This window comes from Rhinatrema bivittatum, chromosome 7 (genome assembly GCF_901001135.1).
Source record: "Rhinatrema bivittatum chromosome 7, aRhiBiv1.1, whole genome shotgun sequence".
In the NCBI taxonomy this organism is placed as follows: domain Eukaryota; kingdom Metazoa; phylum Chordata; class Amphibia; order Gymnophiona; family Rhinatrematidae; genus Rhinatrema; species Rhinatrema bivittatum.
The window spans coordinates 139,903,450-139,920,612 of NC_042621.1; the positions used below are offsets into that span (position 1 = coordinate 139,903,450).

Sequence of the window (17,163 nt, forward strand, 5' to 3'; positions counted from 1 at the left end):
ATCTATTGCTTAATGGCGGAATACAAATTGTCACTTTACCCAATGCATGACGAATTGAGGATGATACAGGAATAAAGAATTGAATGTCATCTGCATAAGCTGGCACTCAACGCCAAGTCCCACTGCAATGTACAAACTGGTTTCAAATAGATGTTAAAGAATGGCTGACAATGCTGAGCCTTGAGGTAGCCCTGGCTTCAGAGGGTACAGGAGGAGACTAAATGTCCCAACCTGACTTTTTGTACCCCCCCAGTCACCTGATCCAATCTAATGTAGTATCCCTGATACCTATCTCCTCTAATCTGGACAATAAAATATAATCAAGTGTCAAATGCCACAGATCTCTCTGAAAAGGTCCATACATAACATGTGTAGGTGTCAAATCTTCAACGAAAGACATCAAGACATGACATGAATTAGGTTTCCATATTGTGACCAGAACACAAACCATATTGATGCCGGTTGAAAATGTCATGCTTCTCGAAATGTTCTTTAAGCTCTTTTAATACCATATCCCAAGTAAGTTAGTTAAAAATGTTAGAAAAGATATAGGTCAGTAATTTGATAACTCTGTATGATTCAAATTAAGCTTCTTCAGCGAAGGATGTAAACTTGCCTGTTTTAACTGAGAGGGCACAAACGCTTCTGCTAATGACAAATTAATGATCTTAACTAGTGACTCGCTGATTTTATTACATAAAGCAGGCAACCTGGAATTTCTGCAGCCCTGACCATCATCTCTTTAAACCACCCGTTTATCCCCCAGGTCACTCACAGATGAGAACTCCAGCTGGGCATTGTTTCTTGTAACATGATTCAGCAAGTCCGCCACAGGCACCATGAAGGGAGCATTTGGCTGCTCATCCTCGTCCTCTGTTGACTCCTGAAAGCTGGGGGAGGGAGGAGAGCAGTGCAAAAGAATAAATTAAATTATTAAAGTAGCCACCTCCTTTCTAACCTTTATGGAAGTCTCTGAAATCACTTTTTCTATACCCTATGCAAAAATTAACTGTGTTGCCGCCCCCCCCCAATTCATTCAGTGCCTGTCCTGGGCCCATCAAATAAAGCCCAGCTCCCTCCTGCAATCTATATTTTAAAAACCTGACATGCCCCCCAGCCCAGACCCCATGGATAAGGAAACGTATTAGGTACCCTAGGCATACTTTATAGCTTTGCGCACACACACCCGCACAATTAAATTATGCATTTATAACAAATTTTACCTGAAAAAGAACATTCAAGAGTACAGTCTGCTGAGGCAAAAATATCACTTACAGCATACATATTATATTTACATATACACCTGTGGTGCCAACCAGAAAACTCTACAAATAAAAAAAAAAAAAAAGACACTTGGAGCACCTATAGAATTAGACTTTTTGTAATGTGTGCTGAGTATGGACTTGGTCCTCAGAAAGCCATGAATAAAAGAAATTACCATTACAACATAGTAAACCTCCCATACTAAAACAACTAACAACCTTATCTATGAAAAGGCAACACTGCACATATTACACCAGGCCCTAGAACACCAATAAAACTCTTATTAGGAAACCAGGCTGCTATAGATCCCTACACAGAAATTACATGCTAACAAAATACCTCACCTCTGTCATATATACAGAACACAGAGAGACCCTCACCAAATACAGAATAAAGAGATCAGAAAGTATAAACAGATGGGGAAAATAAAAAAAAAAAATTGTGCTAAACCGGCTCTGCGTCTGGGCGTCTTATGGAGCAAATTAGGGGAGTGCATAGCTTTTTTTTTCCTCCCCATTTTGTTTTCGGGTCTGGGGAGGGCCATTTCGGTCCACTCCCCAGATCAGAAAACTTTTCTTTCTCTGGGAACCCCTCCCCCCAAAAAAAAACCCCCATCCCAACCCTTTAATTTAACACCCCCCACCCTCCTGACCCCCCAAGACCTGCCAAACGTCCCTGGTGGTCCAGCGGGGGTCCAGGAGCGGTGTCCTGGGCTTGGGCCGTCGGCTGCCAGTAATCAAAATGGCGCCGACAGCCCTTTGCCCTCACTATGTCACTGAGACCGACCAATAGCAGCGGTAGGTCCCAGTGACATAGTGAGGGCAAAGGGCCGTCGGCGCCATTTTGTTTATTGGCAGCCGACAGCTCACGCCCAGGAGATCGTTCCCGGACCACTCCTGGACCCCCGCTGGACCACCAGGGACGTTTGGCAGGTCTGGGGGGGGTCAGGAGGGTGGGGGGTTGTAGGAAATTAAGTCGGCAGGTCTTGGGGGAGTCGGGGGGGGGGGGTTTGTTAGATTTTTGTTTGTTTTTTTTTTTTATATTCGCTCCATAAGACACACATACATTTTCCCCCCACTTTTGGGGGAAAAAAAGTGCGTCTTATGGAGCAAAAAATACGGTAAATATTTCAAAAGAGCAGAACCATCAAATTACACCCAGTAATTTAAACTAAAGGAAAATTGGTTCTTACCTGCTAATTTTCGTTCCTGAGGTACCACGGATCAGTCCAGATTGCTGGGTTTTGCCTCCCTTCCAGCAGATGGAGTAACAGAAAAACTTGAAGGGCACCCTCTAATAGACCGGTGCACCACCTGCAATGCCTTCAGTATAAACAGTGTCAAAGCAGATAAAGAACTAATGAACTTTGCAACCAAAACATCACATTCCAATCCAATGGTTAGATCAAAACTGGGGAAAAGGTATGTGACCAAAAACTATGGACATGCCAGGAGCACTCTGAAAATCGAGCTCATAATATTGCACTCATTTGCGTAGTCTGTATCTAAAAGAAATGAATTTGAGCGAACTCTCCCCCTTTAAACTTGTCTTCCTCCCTGGGCAGATGTCTGGACTGATCAGTGGTACTACAGGAACGAAAATTAGCAGGTAAGAACCAAATTTTCCTTTCCCTGTACGTACCCGGATCAGTCCAGACTGCTGGGATGTACCCAAGCTGCCCTACATGGGGTGGGACCTGGAGAGTCCCGCTCGAAGAACACTGCTACCAAAACAGTCGACATCCAGAGCCTGGACGTCTAAACCAGTGGTTCTCAACTGGTGCGTCGCAACACACCAGTGTGTCGCCAAGAACACGAAGGTGTGTCGCCACACTTCCCGGTCCCCCGCTGACCCGGCTGCTCCCTGGTCCTCCTCCGCCCGGACTTGAAATGCTGTCAGCCCGGGCGGAACGCAGAACAGTTGGAGTCAGCGGCACCGGCATGGTCTATTCTTCCCACCCCCCGCAGCCTGGAAGAGGAAGTGGTGAGCAGCGGGTGCATGCGCAGGAAGAAGAGACCATGCTAGTGTAGTCAGGATCGGCCTGAAGAATAGAAGAGAGGCGCGGCCGGAGGAATGAGCAGCTTGGCTCAGAAAAAAATGAAGAAGAACGTCAACCCCCACGGCCGATGGGACTCCTTGCTCCGCGAGGGCTGAAAATAGAGGAGGTTAGGGTTGGAAGGAGGCTGCTGCTGCCGCTAGGAGGGAGGGAGGGTGAATGAGCAGGCAAGCATGTGTGTGTGTGTGTGTGTGTGTGTGTGTGAGTGAGATAGCAATGTATGTGAATGACTGAGAGCCTGTATATGTGAAAGAGAGTATGTCTGCGATTGAGAGCCTGCCTGTGAGAGAGAGAGCATGAATGTAAGTTTACGATTGGGAACCTGTATGTGTAAGTTTGTGATTGAAAACCTATTTGTGTGAAAGAGTATGTGTGTATGATTGAGAACTTTTGTGTGTGAGAGAGATCATGTGTATGTATGATTAAGAGCCTGTGTGTATAAGTAAGAGAGAGAGCATGTGTGTCTGTGTGTGATTGAGAGCTGGTTTAGGTAAGGTAGCATGTCAGTATGTGATTGAGAGCCTGTGTGTAAATGAGAGAAAGAGAGAGCATGTTTGTAAGCATGTGAATGAGAGTCTGTGTGTGAGAGAAAGACAGCATGTATGTGTGTGATTGAAAGCCTGTGTGTAAGCCTGAAAAGATAGACAGCATGTGTGGAAATGTGTAATTAAGAGCCTATATAAGTGAGAGAAAAGCATGTGTATATATGTGAGTGACTGACAGCATGTGTGTATAGGTGTGTAATTGATAGCCAGTGTGAGAGAGAGCGCTGGTATGTGACAGAGAGAGGGGAGAAAGTTCCAAGCAAACCACCCTCCTGCTAATTCAAAACAATCATGGGAGACCTGGATATCAAACGTTCCCAGGTATGCAGAGCAAAAAAAATTTTGTATCCTTATTTTTCATTACTGGGTCTTTGTGTCTGCTATTTTGAAATATTTTATTGGTATCTAGAAATTTTTTTTTTAATTTATATTTTATTAGGTTTTTTAAACAATTTTTACACTGTAAAAAACAAGCAAATATTCTGTTTTGAGAAAATAATACATTAGGCAATTACTTTACCATATACATTCAAAACAGTGATATCTAGTCCACATTACGGGAGGTTCTTAAAAGAAAAACAACAAACAGGAAAACTGTAATCACATCTTACAGAAAGTAGGAGAATATAATATTTTATTTGCAGTTTTTCTCAACCCAATTCTTTATCTGCCAAAAAGGACTCTACATGGGATGATTCTTGAAAAATAAACGTATTTTTCTGGTAGACCACAGAGCATTTACAAGGAAATTTTAATAAAATGTTGCTCCTAAGGCTAATACTCTAGACTTTAAAGTCAAGAATTGTTTACGCCTAACCTGTGTTGCTCTGGCTACATCAGGAAAAATTTGGATTCTTTGTCCACAAAAATTATAATCCTTATTTTCAAAATATTTTTGTAGGACCTGATTTTTATCTCTCTCTCTACAAAAGGTAACTAACAATGTTGACCTTTGCGGTATATCATCCTGGGATGCCTCCAAAAAAGAAGTTAAATTGGGAGAATGTTGGACAATATCCATATCCTCTTGACCCACTTGTGTCCTTAATCTAGATTTTGATACATAATATAGTTTAGATATACTAGCCTCATCAATTGACTTAATAGATAACACTTCAACCAAGTATTTTTTAAGCAATTCCATGACAGATATCAATCTGGTTTCAGGGAAATTCAATAACGACTTTGATTTTCCATCTGTCTATGGATTATTATGCCATCTTTTATAGAGGAATTGTTTACCTCCCTAAGTACATCTATCTGGGTAGACATAGTTTTACTTTGTTCTTCTAACTGTATCAAACGATTATTATGTCTCTCCATTACATTTTTAAATTCACAGGTAGTGATTCTATTTTGCTCAATTGAATTAGCCATTATTTTCTGAAGATTATCTAGAGCCTTCCATACATCCCCTAAGGTAATATTCTGGGGATCTATGGGCACCATGGCCGTTTCTTGCGATCCAGGGCCCAATTGCACCCCACCAACTTCTACATTTGCAATTACATTAGTCATTTCACCATTAACTTTTGTCAACTCTCTTAGTCCATAAAGACTTGTCTGGGTAGTATTAGGCTCTTCCATTATTGGTTGAGAAAACTGTTGTGGCCCTTGAGCTTCCGGGGATCCTGAAGAAAACGATATATCAGGAATTATTCTCTGGGTAGCTTGACTTACCCCTCTAGCGTTGTGTGAGTCCATCAGTCCCCTCACAGGCAACCCTGGAGAGGAAGTCCAAACTTTCACTTTTCTCTTTCTGCCCATAAAGATATAATAAAGAAAACAGAACAATTTTTCAGGATGGGCGCGCCCCTTTGGCACGCGGCTTAGGCAGCGCGCCGACAGCTGCGCGCCATAGCCGCCTCGAATTTAAAGCTGTAAGCAGCCCGTCCCCAAACGATGACTTTACGGGGGCGGGGCTACCAGCAGGTCCGCGATGTTCCTCTGGCTCCAGCCCCGGAGGGGTAGGAGCCCTGAGCCCAGTCCTGGCCAAATCCTCTTAGTGAGAGGTCTCTCCTGCAATGCCTCCAAAGAAAACGCCGTAGCCGCCTCGAATTTAAAGCTGTAGCAGCCCGTCCCCCAACGATGACCTTATGGGGCGGGGCTACCGGCAGGTCAGCGATGTTCCTCTGGCTCCGGCCCTGGAGGGGTAGGAGCCCTGAGCCCAGTCCTAGCCAAACCCTCTCTCGGTGAGAGGTCGCTAATGCAATGCCTCCCTGTATCTAGAAATTTTTTTATATGAGTTTTAAATTATTGGATATTCCACTCATCAGCTGTTTCGAAATAATCTGCTCTTTTTGTTAGTATGGTTTTACTGCTACTGATTTTATATTTCTTGATTTGTTTTATAAGGATGGGTGATGTTTCTTTTTTCCTTTATTACATTGCATATAGAGACTCTGCTTGTTGCAGTTTCCAATTCAGTTTTTGTCTGCATGCTTCTAGTTATGCATTTTAGTCTCTTTATTCTTTGTTAGGTGAGGGTCAGCACATGTGATTTAGGTGAGGTTTTTTGCTGGTGTGTAGTTTGTGTGTAGGGCTCTACAGCAGCCTGACTTGGTCTGTTTTCCTAATAGGAGATGTATTGGTGTCTTAAGGCCTGGTGTAATATTTTCAATGTTGCCTTTTCTTAGGTAAGGTGGTTACTGTTTAAGTGCTGGACATTGGTGCTGTTTTGGTGTGGGTTGTTTACTATTTACGCAATTTCTGTTCAGACAGAATATGTATCTTTTCCTTGTGTCATTTTAAACAATAAAAATAATTACCGGACCTTTACTTTTTATTTCCGCCGTGAATTGTAATGAGCAGTGTGTCACACATGTGAGCGTGGCCTGTCAAGTGTGTCACGATGGGAAAACGGTTGAGAACTACTGGTCTAAACTGTATGCTTAGCAAAAGTGTGAAGAGACTTCCAAGTCGCTGCTCTACAGATCTCCTGTGGCGAGACCAACTGACTCTGCTCAAGATGCCATTGAGAGCGGATCGAATGAGCTTTTAGACCATCCGGTACTGCCCAGCTGTGACATATATACGTGGAAGCTATAGCTTCCTTCAACCAATGGGCAATGGTAGCTTCGGATGCCTTATGTCGTTTCTTAGGACCGCTCCATAGCACAAGAGATGGTCCGAAACCCTGAAGTGATTAGTAACCTCCAAATATCGAAGGAGAACCCATCGGACATTCAACTTCCGTAAGTCGCGAGCATGAGGAGACTCGTGATCCAAATCCGGAAAAGCCGGCAATTCCACCGACTGATTCAAGTGGAAAGCAGACACGACTTTCGGCAGAAAGGACGGTGCCATTCTGAGAGACACCCCCGAATCTGAAACCAAAAGAAAGGTTCCCTACAGGACAGTACTTGTATCTCAGATATTCGCCTTGCCGAGCAGATAGCCACTAGGAAGACCGTCTTGAGCGTTAGTTAGGTCCTTCAAAGTGGCACATGCTTGAGAGTTTCAAAAGGAAGCCCGCACAACCCAGGGAGAACCAGATTCAGACTCCAAGAAGGACAAACCGCTCCAACTGGGGGCTTCAACTGCTTAGCACTCCTCAGAAAACGTGCTAAACTACCAGGACCGCAGGTTCACCTTGCTCTCAACTCTAACAAGACTGAGCTTTTAATCATATCGAATAGACAACCACTCCCTGACATCCCTCTTGCTTACTCAGCTACCAACTTCCCTTCGCACACTCGCAACTTAGGAGCTATTATTGATAATCACCTCTCATTCAAACCATTCATCAAATCCATAATAAAGGATTGCTATTTTAAACTTCAAACAATAAAGAAACTCAGATCCCTACTACACTTCAACGATTTCCGCACAGTCCTCCAGGCTATTATTTTATCGAAGCTCGACTACTGTAATGCACTCTTACTCGGCATTCCTGCATCACACACCAAGCCCCTTCAACTCCTACAAAATGCCTCCGCTCGGATATTGTCAAACACAAAAAAAAGAGACCACATCACCCCCACACTTATTCAACTACACTGGCTCCCTATACAGTCACGAATTCTTTACAAAACACTCTCGATCATTCAAAAGAGTCTAGTAAATTCTAACCTGAACTGGATTAACCCCCCCATCTCACCCCGTTCCTCCAATAGACCCACCCGCCCAGCACTCCAAGGAACACTCCATGCCCATTCTATCAAATCTTTTAAACTCTCCTCTACTATTAACAGAGCCTTCTCTCTTGCCGCACCCACCTTATGGAACTCACTGCCCCATGATATTCGAATAGAGACTTATACCCCCATTTTCAAAAAGAAACTTAAAACCTGGCTCTTTCGGCAAGCCTACTCCATTTCACCCCCTATTACATAAACCCCCTTGTGAATTGTTAGATTGATATCCTGGTATGAACGCCTTTATGTCTGCTGATTCTGTACTGTGCACTTTCATGTATATAGTTCTAGTTATAATTATTATAATCAGCATCTCCCCATTGATGCTTGTTATATCTAAGGGCTCCTCCCGAAGATTATCTATATGTTACTGAGTTCACCATCTTTATTTGTTATATGTAAGGGCAATGCCCAAAGTTTTATGTTCACTGTGAACCGATACGATGTGCGAACGGATATCGGTATATAAGAAATGTTAAATAAATAAATAAATAAATCTGCTGGAGACAGAGAAATACTGAAGGGATCGCAGGTGGTGCACGGGTCTATTAGAGGGTGCCCTTCAAGTTTTTCTGTCTCTCCATCTGCTGGAAGGGAGGCAAAAACCAGCAGTCTGGACTGATCCAGGTACGTACAGAGAATGGAGAAATTACTTACCTGATAATTTCGTTTTCCTTAGTGTAGACAGATGGACTCAGGACCAATGGGTATAGTGTACTCCTGTTAGCAGTTGGAGACGGATCAGATTTTAATCTGACGTCAGCCCCTAGTACATATACCCCTGCAGGAAGTGCAGTGCTTCAGTATTCTTCCTTGAAAAGTATTGTGGATATATGTGTGACTGACTGATTAACTTAATATGGATAACTTAAATAACTTTGTTAGAATGTTAAAAACTTGATTAACTTAAACTTGTTGATTGACTATAGCTGGAGACCGCCAGTATAAACCGGAAAGCGTCGACACCCAGCAGGGTGGATGCCCTAGGTAAATGAAAACATGGCTTACCCTTGATTCGTTGAAAAACCATGCATAACGGCAGCCGAGGGTGGGATGCTGAGTCCATCTGTCTACACTAAGGAAAACGAAATTATCAGGTAAGTAATTTCTCCATTTCCTAGCGTGTAGCAGATGGACTCAAGACCAATGGGGATGTACAAAAGCTACTCCCGAACTGGGTGGGAGGCTGCCAGTGGCCCACTTAGGACTGCCTTTGCAAATGTTGTGACCTCCCGAGCCTGAACATCCAGACGGTAGAATCTGGAGAAGGTATGGATGGAGGACCATGTTGCCGCCCTGCAGATCTCGGCAGGTGACAGCATTCTAGTTTCTGCCTAGGAAACCGCCTGGGCTCTGGTAGAATGGGCCTTGACCTATAGAGGTGGTGGTTTTCCCGCTTCTATGTAGGCCGCCTTGATGACTTCCTTGATCCAGCGGGCAATAGTTGCCCGTGAGGCCGTTTCCCCTTGCCTCTTCCCGCTGTGAAGGACGAAAAGGTGGTCTGTCTTTCGTACTGGTTCCAACATTTCCAGGTATCTGGATAGGAGCCTGCCGATGTTGAGATGGCGTAGACTACGGGCTTCTTCAGACTTCTTCAAACCGTCCATCGTAGGTAGTGAGATGGTTTGGTTAAGGTGGAAGTGTGAGACCACTTTGGGGAGGAAGGAGGGAACCGTGCGTAGCTGAATGGTCCCTGGGGTGAGTCTAAGGAACAGCTCACGGCAGGACAGTGCCTGTAGCTCAGATGCGGCGGGCCGAACACACGGCCAGCAAGAACACAGTCTTCAAGGTTAACAGACGGAGGGACAGGCCTCGGAGGGGTCTGAAGGCGGATCCCGCTAAGAACTCCAAGACAAGGTTGAGCTTCCACAGGGGCACTGGCCACTTTAGTGGTGGGCGAATGTGTTTGTCTCCTTTCAGGAAGCGTGATACATCTGGGTGCAAGGCTATGCTGTCGTCCTCGCTCCTGGAGCCGTAGCATGACAATGCGGCTACCTGTACCTTGATGGAGTTGAGGGACAGACCATTCTGTAGTCCATTCTGTAGGAATTCCAGAATCACGGGAACTTTAGAGGAGCGTGGTTTGACGTTGTGGTCTTCGCACCAGGCCTCAAAGACTCTCCAGATCCTTACGTATGTTAGAGATGTGGAGAATGTGTGTGCTCGGAGGAGAGTATCTATTACTGCCCCCGAGTATCCCCTTTTTCTCAGGCGGGCCCTTTCAATGGCCAGACCGTAAGAGAGAATTGAGCTGGATCCTCGTGGAGGATGGGACCTTGTTGAAGCAGGTCTCTGTGTGGAGGCAGGGGTAGTGGATTCCCTGCCAGTAGCCTTCTCATGTCTGCATACCAGGGTCTTCTTGGCCAGTCCGGGGCCACCAGGACCAGCCCCCTGTGCCGCTGAATCTTGTGAATGATTGCACCCAGCAAGAGCCACGGAGGGAAGGCGTATAGCAGGGTCCCCGGTGGCCAGGCCTGTACCAGGGCATCGATCCCCTGGGACTGCGGATCCCGCCTGCGGCTGAAGTATCTGGTTACTTGAGCGTTGGATCTGCTTACTAGAAGGTCCATGTCTGGAGTCCCCCACCGATTCACTATCATCTTGAATGCTGTGGTTGATAGCTTCCATTCTCCTGGGTTTAGACTTTCCCTGCTGAGGAAGTCTGCCGTGGTGTTGTCCTTCCTGGCGATGTGGACGGCAGAGATGTCCTGGAGATTTGCTTCTGCCCAAGCCATCAGAGGGTCTATTTCTAAGGACACCTGTTGGCTTCTGGTTCCGCCCTGCTGGTTGATGTAGGCCACCGTCGTGGCGTTGTCAGACATCACTCTGACTGCTTTGTCTCGAAGTCTGTGGGCGAACCGCAGGCAGGCTAATCTGACCGCCCGTGCTTCTAGGCGGTTGATGTTCCACCCCGCCTCTTTGTTCCACCGCCCTTGGGCGGTTAGCTCTTCGCAGTGTGCTCCCCACCCGTGTAGACTGGCATCTGTGGTGAGCAGGGTCCAGATTGGGGAGGATAGTCTTGATCCTCGGCTCATGTGGCTGATCTGTAGCCACCACTGTAGCTGGGTCCGGACTCCGGCCGGTAGTGGTAGATGTACGGTGTAGTTCTGGGATCGTGGACTCCACCGTGATAGAAGTGAGCGTTGCAGGGGCCTCATGTGGGCTCGCGCCCATGGCACCACTTCCAGTGTGGATGCCATTAGTCCGAAGACTTGCAGGAAATCCCATGCTGTGGGACAGGAGGTGCCAGTTCAACAGGTTTGATTCTCCTCATAGGGGTCAGACTGACCTTGTCTTCCTTGGTGTCGAATCGGACTCCTAGGTATTCCAGCGACTGCAAGGGCTGTAGGGAGCTCGTTTGTGTTGACTACCCATCCCACGCTTTCCAGTAGAGCTATGACTCTACTGGTTGCTTGGTGGCTTTCCTCCGGTGATTTTGCTCTGATCAGCCAATCGTCCAGGTAGGGATGAACGAGGATTCCTTCCTTCCTGAGTGTTGCCCGCCGCCACCACTACTATTACCTTGGTGAATGTCCGGGGTGCAGTGGCTAACCCGAAGGGTAGTGCCCGGAACTGGTAGTGACGATTCAGGACTTGAAGCGTAGGTAGCGCTGGTGTTCCTGATAAATTGGGATGTGTAGGTAGGCCTCAGACAGGTCCAGGGATGTGAGGAATTCTCCTGGTTGTATTGCACGTATGACTGATCGTAGGGTTTCCATGCAGAAACGTGGGATCCTTAGGTGTCGGTTGACAGACTTTAGGTCCAGGATGGGTCTGAATGTACCCTCTTTCTTGGGTACGATAAAATAGATGGAGTAATGTCCAGTATTTATTTCCCGTGTAGGTACCGGGGTTATGGCCTCGAGAGCCAGAAGTCTGGTCTGTGTAGCTTCCACTGCCGCCCTCTTGCGGGGGTTGTGGCAGGGAGATTCCACGAACTTGTCTGGAGGGGTTCGAAGGAAGTCCAGGTAGTACCCCTCTCGGATGATGGCTAGGACCCACTTGTCCGAAGTTATCTCGACCCATCTGCGGTAGAATAGGGTTAGTCTACCCCCTATGGCTTCTTCCTTTGGATGGGTCGGCTGAATCTCATTGTGTGGTGCGGCTGGGGCCTGGACCCGAGCTGGTTCCCCTCTTGCTGAGCTTGTTTCGAAAGGACTGGTTCCTGCCCGTAGGGCGGGGCGCTTTATAGTTGCTCTTGTAAGGGTTGAAGCGCTGTGAGCTTCTGCCTCTGGAGGACCTGGGGAAGGGACGCTGGTTTCTCTTCGTCTTGTCTTCCGGCAGGCGAGGTAATGGGGAATCACCCCATTTGTTGGCCAGTTTTTCTAGTTCACTGCCAAAGAGGAGGGATCCTTTGAATGGCAGTCTTGAGAGGCATGTCTTGGAGGAGGCGTCAGCCGACCAATTTTGAAGCCAGAGTCGTCTCCTGGCTGTCACTGTGGACGACACTCCTCTGGCTGCTGTGCGCACTAGATCGGAAGCCGCGTCAGTGAGGAATGATAGTGCTGATTCCATGTCTTCTCCCGGGGTGTTGTTTCTGGCTTGTGATAAACAGGAACGTGTCACCACGGTGCAGCAGGCCGCAATCTGCAGGGACATGGCCGCCACCTCAAATGATTGTTTTAGTATGGCTTCCAGGCGCCGGTCGTGTGCATCCTTGAGTGCCTCCCTCCACTGGGATGGTAGTGCGCTTAGTGACCGCGCAGATTATGGCGTCCACTCTAGGGCACGCCAGAAGTTCCTTGGTCGCTGGGTCCAGGGGGTACATGGCCGACAGGGCTCGACCTGCTTTGAATGAGGACTCCGGAGCATTCCATTCCAGGTCAATTAGCTGTTGTGCCGCCTGTAAGAGGAAAATGGCGGGACGTCTGTCGAAGGCCCTCCAGTAGGGGGTTCATTCTAGGTTCCCCCGAGGTGCCTTGGCCTGGGATAGCGAGCTCCGATAGGCATTGGGATACCAGGTCCGGAAGCTCATCCTTTGTGAAGAAGTGTCTCATGGTTCGGTATGGATCCGTCCCCAAGGGGAGTTCCCCCTCCTCAAGGGGCTAGACTTCCTCTTCGGAGAAATCAGTGTCCCCGTAGGTGGGGCTTCTGGGTGGTGGGAGCCTGTACCTAGGCCTAGAGGGTCCTGGGGCATGAGGGTCTTCCGGTGGTGCATATGGCTGGTCCGCCCGGGGTTCAGTTTGCATTTTGACAAAGGCGTGAATCCCCTTAAACAACTCCACCCAAGAGATTGACGCAGGGTCTAAGTTGAGGGGTGCCGGTTCCCTGGGGGGTCCCCTTCTGTGGAGTGGATTCACTGGGGCCTGCTAGGTCCGGGGTGCCCCTTGAGGAGCTAGCACTGGGCCCTGGGTGGGGCTGGCCCTGACCTGGATCTCCCAGGGCCTCCTCACAGGGTGCACATAGCACGTCGGCTTCCTCACTCTGTGTGGCTCTGATGTAGCATGCTGGGGCAGAGGCCTTGAGCTTTTATTCCTGTTTCTGGAGGTGCCCTTTTCTGTGGACGCGTAAGCTCTTATGCGCTCCATTGCGTCTATGTGTGCGCAGATGTGCGCCTTGTTGTGTGCACGTAACTTATGCGCGTAAGGTTTTATGTGCGCCTAAGATTATGCGCACAAGAAATTTTGTGCGCTCGGATCGGACGGTGGGCGGCGCGGTGAACAGGGCCAAGATGGCGACGGCGAGCATGCGGGCAATATGGCGACCTCCTCGGAGGGTCTCCACGTGGGCAGACCCTGGAACAGCCGGGGCCTAGCCCTGCTAGGGCGGATCAACCCGGTGGCACAGGTTCCGATCGCCGACTTGTGCTCCTCCTCGATCTTCGGAGACCGGCTTAAAGTAGAAGATTTCCACCTTACCTTGTCTTCGGCGCTTCCCGGTTTCGCCCCGGACAGTCTCCGGCTGCGGGGGGAGAGGGCAAATACCTTCACCGCCGCGCTCGAGGGGTGCACCCGCTGCCTCTCAGCCGCGCCCGAGATTGGGGGCTAAGTCCTCGCCGCGATTTGGCCACTGGACCGAGGCTGCCTCTACGCCGCGCCCGAGGATTCGGGGGCTAGGTCCCTGCCGCGATTTGGCCACTGGACCGAGGCTGCCTCTACGCCGCGCCCGAGGATTCAGGGGCTAGGTCCCTGCCGCGAATCGGCCACCAGACCGAGGCTCTCACCTCCGAGGGACCACGGAAATCACCTCGGGAAACTCAACTGGGGGAGGGACACGAGGGTATCACCACAGGAGTGCGGGGCTCGTCTTCAGGTAGATCTCTTCTTTAAATTTCAGGTTTTGTTCTTTAATTTTGGTCTAACGCTCTGAGAGCGTGCAGATAGTCCCTAACTGCTATGGAGACGGAAAATACTGAAGCACTGCACTTCCTGCAGGGGTATATGTACTAGGGGCTGACATCAGATTGAAATCTGATCCGTCTCCAACTGCTAACAGGAGTACACTATACCCACTGGTCCTGAGTCCATCTGCTATACGCTAGGAAATACGGGATTAAAAAATCTCCTGCTCTCCATACCTGGGATCTGATTGCCAGTCACCCTGAGATGTGTCTTGGATTGAGGGAGGCAGGGCCGCACAAATTTAATCTTCTCTCACACGCACATGCACAATAACACATTCGTTCTCTCACATACTCTCTCTAACATACACCGGGCTGCCTCTCTCTCTCATCCTCACAGATACATTTGTGTGTGTGCATGCCTGAGAGAGCCTATATGTGATACACGGGGCTCTCACAGGCACACAAACCCTTACACAGATACATTCACAGGCACTCAGGTTCTCACCCACACACAAATAGGCTCTCAGACACACACAGGTTCATTCACACATACATACAAGCTCATACACACACATATATGGTATCCCTTTATCAGTGGGCCGTGGGGTGGGGGGGGAGAGCTCCACCACAGCCCAACGGTCCTCCTGCTGTCTTTGGGCTGTACAGATGAGAAGTCATGAAGTCGAGCCTCTCTGGAAGCTGGAGCCTGCGCTCAGCTTCTGCTCCCTCCCTCAAGCAGGAAGATCGGTGGGCCATACGGCTCAAAGACAGCAGAAGGCCCTCACTCTCTCCTCCTTTGGCACCGGCTAGTTAGGCTCCGTCAGCGGCCTGCCGCCCTCCCCAGGTGTGCCACTCCATGCAAATGCACAGTATGCACACCCGGTCATGCCAGGCCTGCTTACTTTCAACAGGGATGGGATACCAAGAGCAGTACTCAGCCTTCCCTCAAACTGATATCAGTTTGAGTCAGTAGTATTTACTTATTCCTTTACCTATCACACATCACCTGGAGATCACATTAGTACCACAACAGAGCAAAATGTTCATAAACAAAAAACTGAAAGGCACAATCATGTGAGGTTCTTAGATTCTCTGGTTCCCATCTGCAAGAGGTCTGTGTAGGTGCAGCAAATAGGGGAAATTCCTCTCAGAAGAATGAGGGACAGGCATCCCAAAAGCACCAGGAAAAAATGGGTAAACTAAGGGCCTTGCTCCATAAAATCTTTTTACACGGGCACAAAAAGGGGAAAAGATCTTGTACGGTAAGGCCCTAAATCTAGAATACTGCTGCCAAAAATAACCTTATTTACATTTCTCAACCGCACAAATTCATCATAGCCCTAGGTGGTGTACAACATAAATACAGGACATATTAATAGATGTCATTTCAACAAATCCAACATTATCCACCTTACCCCATAAGAGTACTGGCTCCACAGCTGGAAAGAAATTCAGGATGTCTTACAAGTCCAAACCTCTGACTCGTGACCTCTCACCTGTATGCCATGACAAGTGCCACCAACTTCTTATACAGCTCCAGGGTGTGAATCTTGGGGTCAAAGATGTTGGGATGCAACCTCATGAATGGAAGTACAATAGTATAGTACTCCAGATCCATGTTGGCAAGGTCTTTCTCCACTATCTCAGGCACATAAGTGCCCTGCAGTAGGCGTACTCGCTCGTCTTCCGGCCTGCATCATGAGAAAAATAGAAAAAAAGAACCCATGAAGCAGGACAGAAAGCAAAGATCCACCATCCTGTGCCCCAACAACAGAGGGCAAGGAACAGAGTCGTCACCTTGCAGCACAGGAGAGCAAGCAGAGGGTAGAAACACAGCAAAGTGGCACAGGAGTATTCATTAAGGGTCACTGCCCCAAGGCAAGAGAGAAAAAAATACAGAACCACCATAAAGGGTCAACGTCAGGCTTACCAGAACATGGGGTGACCCAAGGCACCCAGGTCTGGCCAAAGTGAGAAATAAGGCCGCCAGCGGGAGTCCCCATTTGTATACTCATGGAACAAGGAAAGCATGAGGGGTATCCAGCCAGAGTCACTCTCCAGCGATGCCTCTTCTACAATGAAATAGATAGGACATATGGCACTGGAAATATGATTGACAGGACCCACCAAGATCACATAGTGTTCCATTCCCTCCTCCGAAGACAATCTTCTGTTGTCATACTCAACACAGCATCAAACTTGAATTCCTGAGCTTTTTTACCCTCAGCCCCCACATCAACTCTTGATCCATGGCTATCGCTACTAAACGTTACATCAACCACCAATCCTCAGGTCTGTCACCCTCATACCAACCCCTAATCCTGTATGCCATTTCCAAATGCCCCCTTGTCAGAGGCAGTGCCCCTCAATCACTGGTACTGCCACCCACAAGCCCTATAGCAGGACCAGGACCGGGCCCGTTGGGGTTTTTTTGCCGGTCCGCGGCGCCACCAAGCACCAGCTGGTGTGTCGCGTGCTCCCAGTCTCTCCCGCTGCTCTTCCTTCCCTGCTGCCGTTGCCGCCGGGCTATCAGCACATTCAAGCCCAGTGGGAACGGCAGCGGTGCTAGAAGAAGCTGTGGCACCCGTGCCTGCCCCCCCCCCCCCCCCGTGACAGGAAGTGATACACAGAGCGGTGCGCGGGAAGGAGAAAGGCCGTGCCACGTGGAAAAGTAGCAGCAGTGGCAGCAGCATCGGCCCCCGAGCAATCAAAGCAGCCAGTAATTGGGAAAGGAGACAGCAGCATGAGCCTCCCGCGGCCGATGGGATTCTTCTTTCTTGGCCTGCAGGGGCTGGAGGAGGAGGCTGCTGCAGCTAATATTTGTGCTGGGGGGGGGGGGACTTAATGGGACTTTCGGTACTTGCATCAACATTTCTGTGA

At 48.5% G+C, this 17,163-nt stretch overlaps 1 protein-coding gene across 2 annotated transcripts in view; it reads right to left on the minus strand.

Moving 5' to 3' along the window:
• SETD6 (SET domain containing 6, protein lysine methyltransferase) overlaps positions 1-17,163 on the minus strand; it is a 47,607-nt gene that overhangs the window by 19,166 nt on the left and 11,278 nt on the right. For both annotated transcript variants that reach the window (XM_029609244.1, XM_029609243.1), the window contains exons 4-6: positions 16,214-16,355; positions 15,780-15,974; positions 776-890 (exon numbers count right to left, since the gene is read on the minus strand). In XM_029609244.1, coding sequence (XP_029465104.1) covers positions 776-890; positions 15,780-15,974; positions 16,214-16,355 — 452 coding nt within the window. The remainder of the gene's footprint in view (positions 1-775; positions 891-15,779; positions 15,975-16,213; positions 16,356-17,163) is intronic.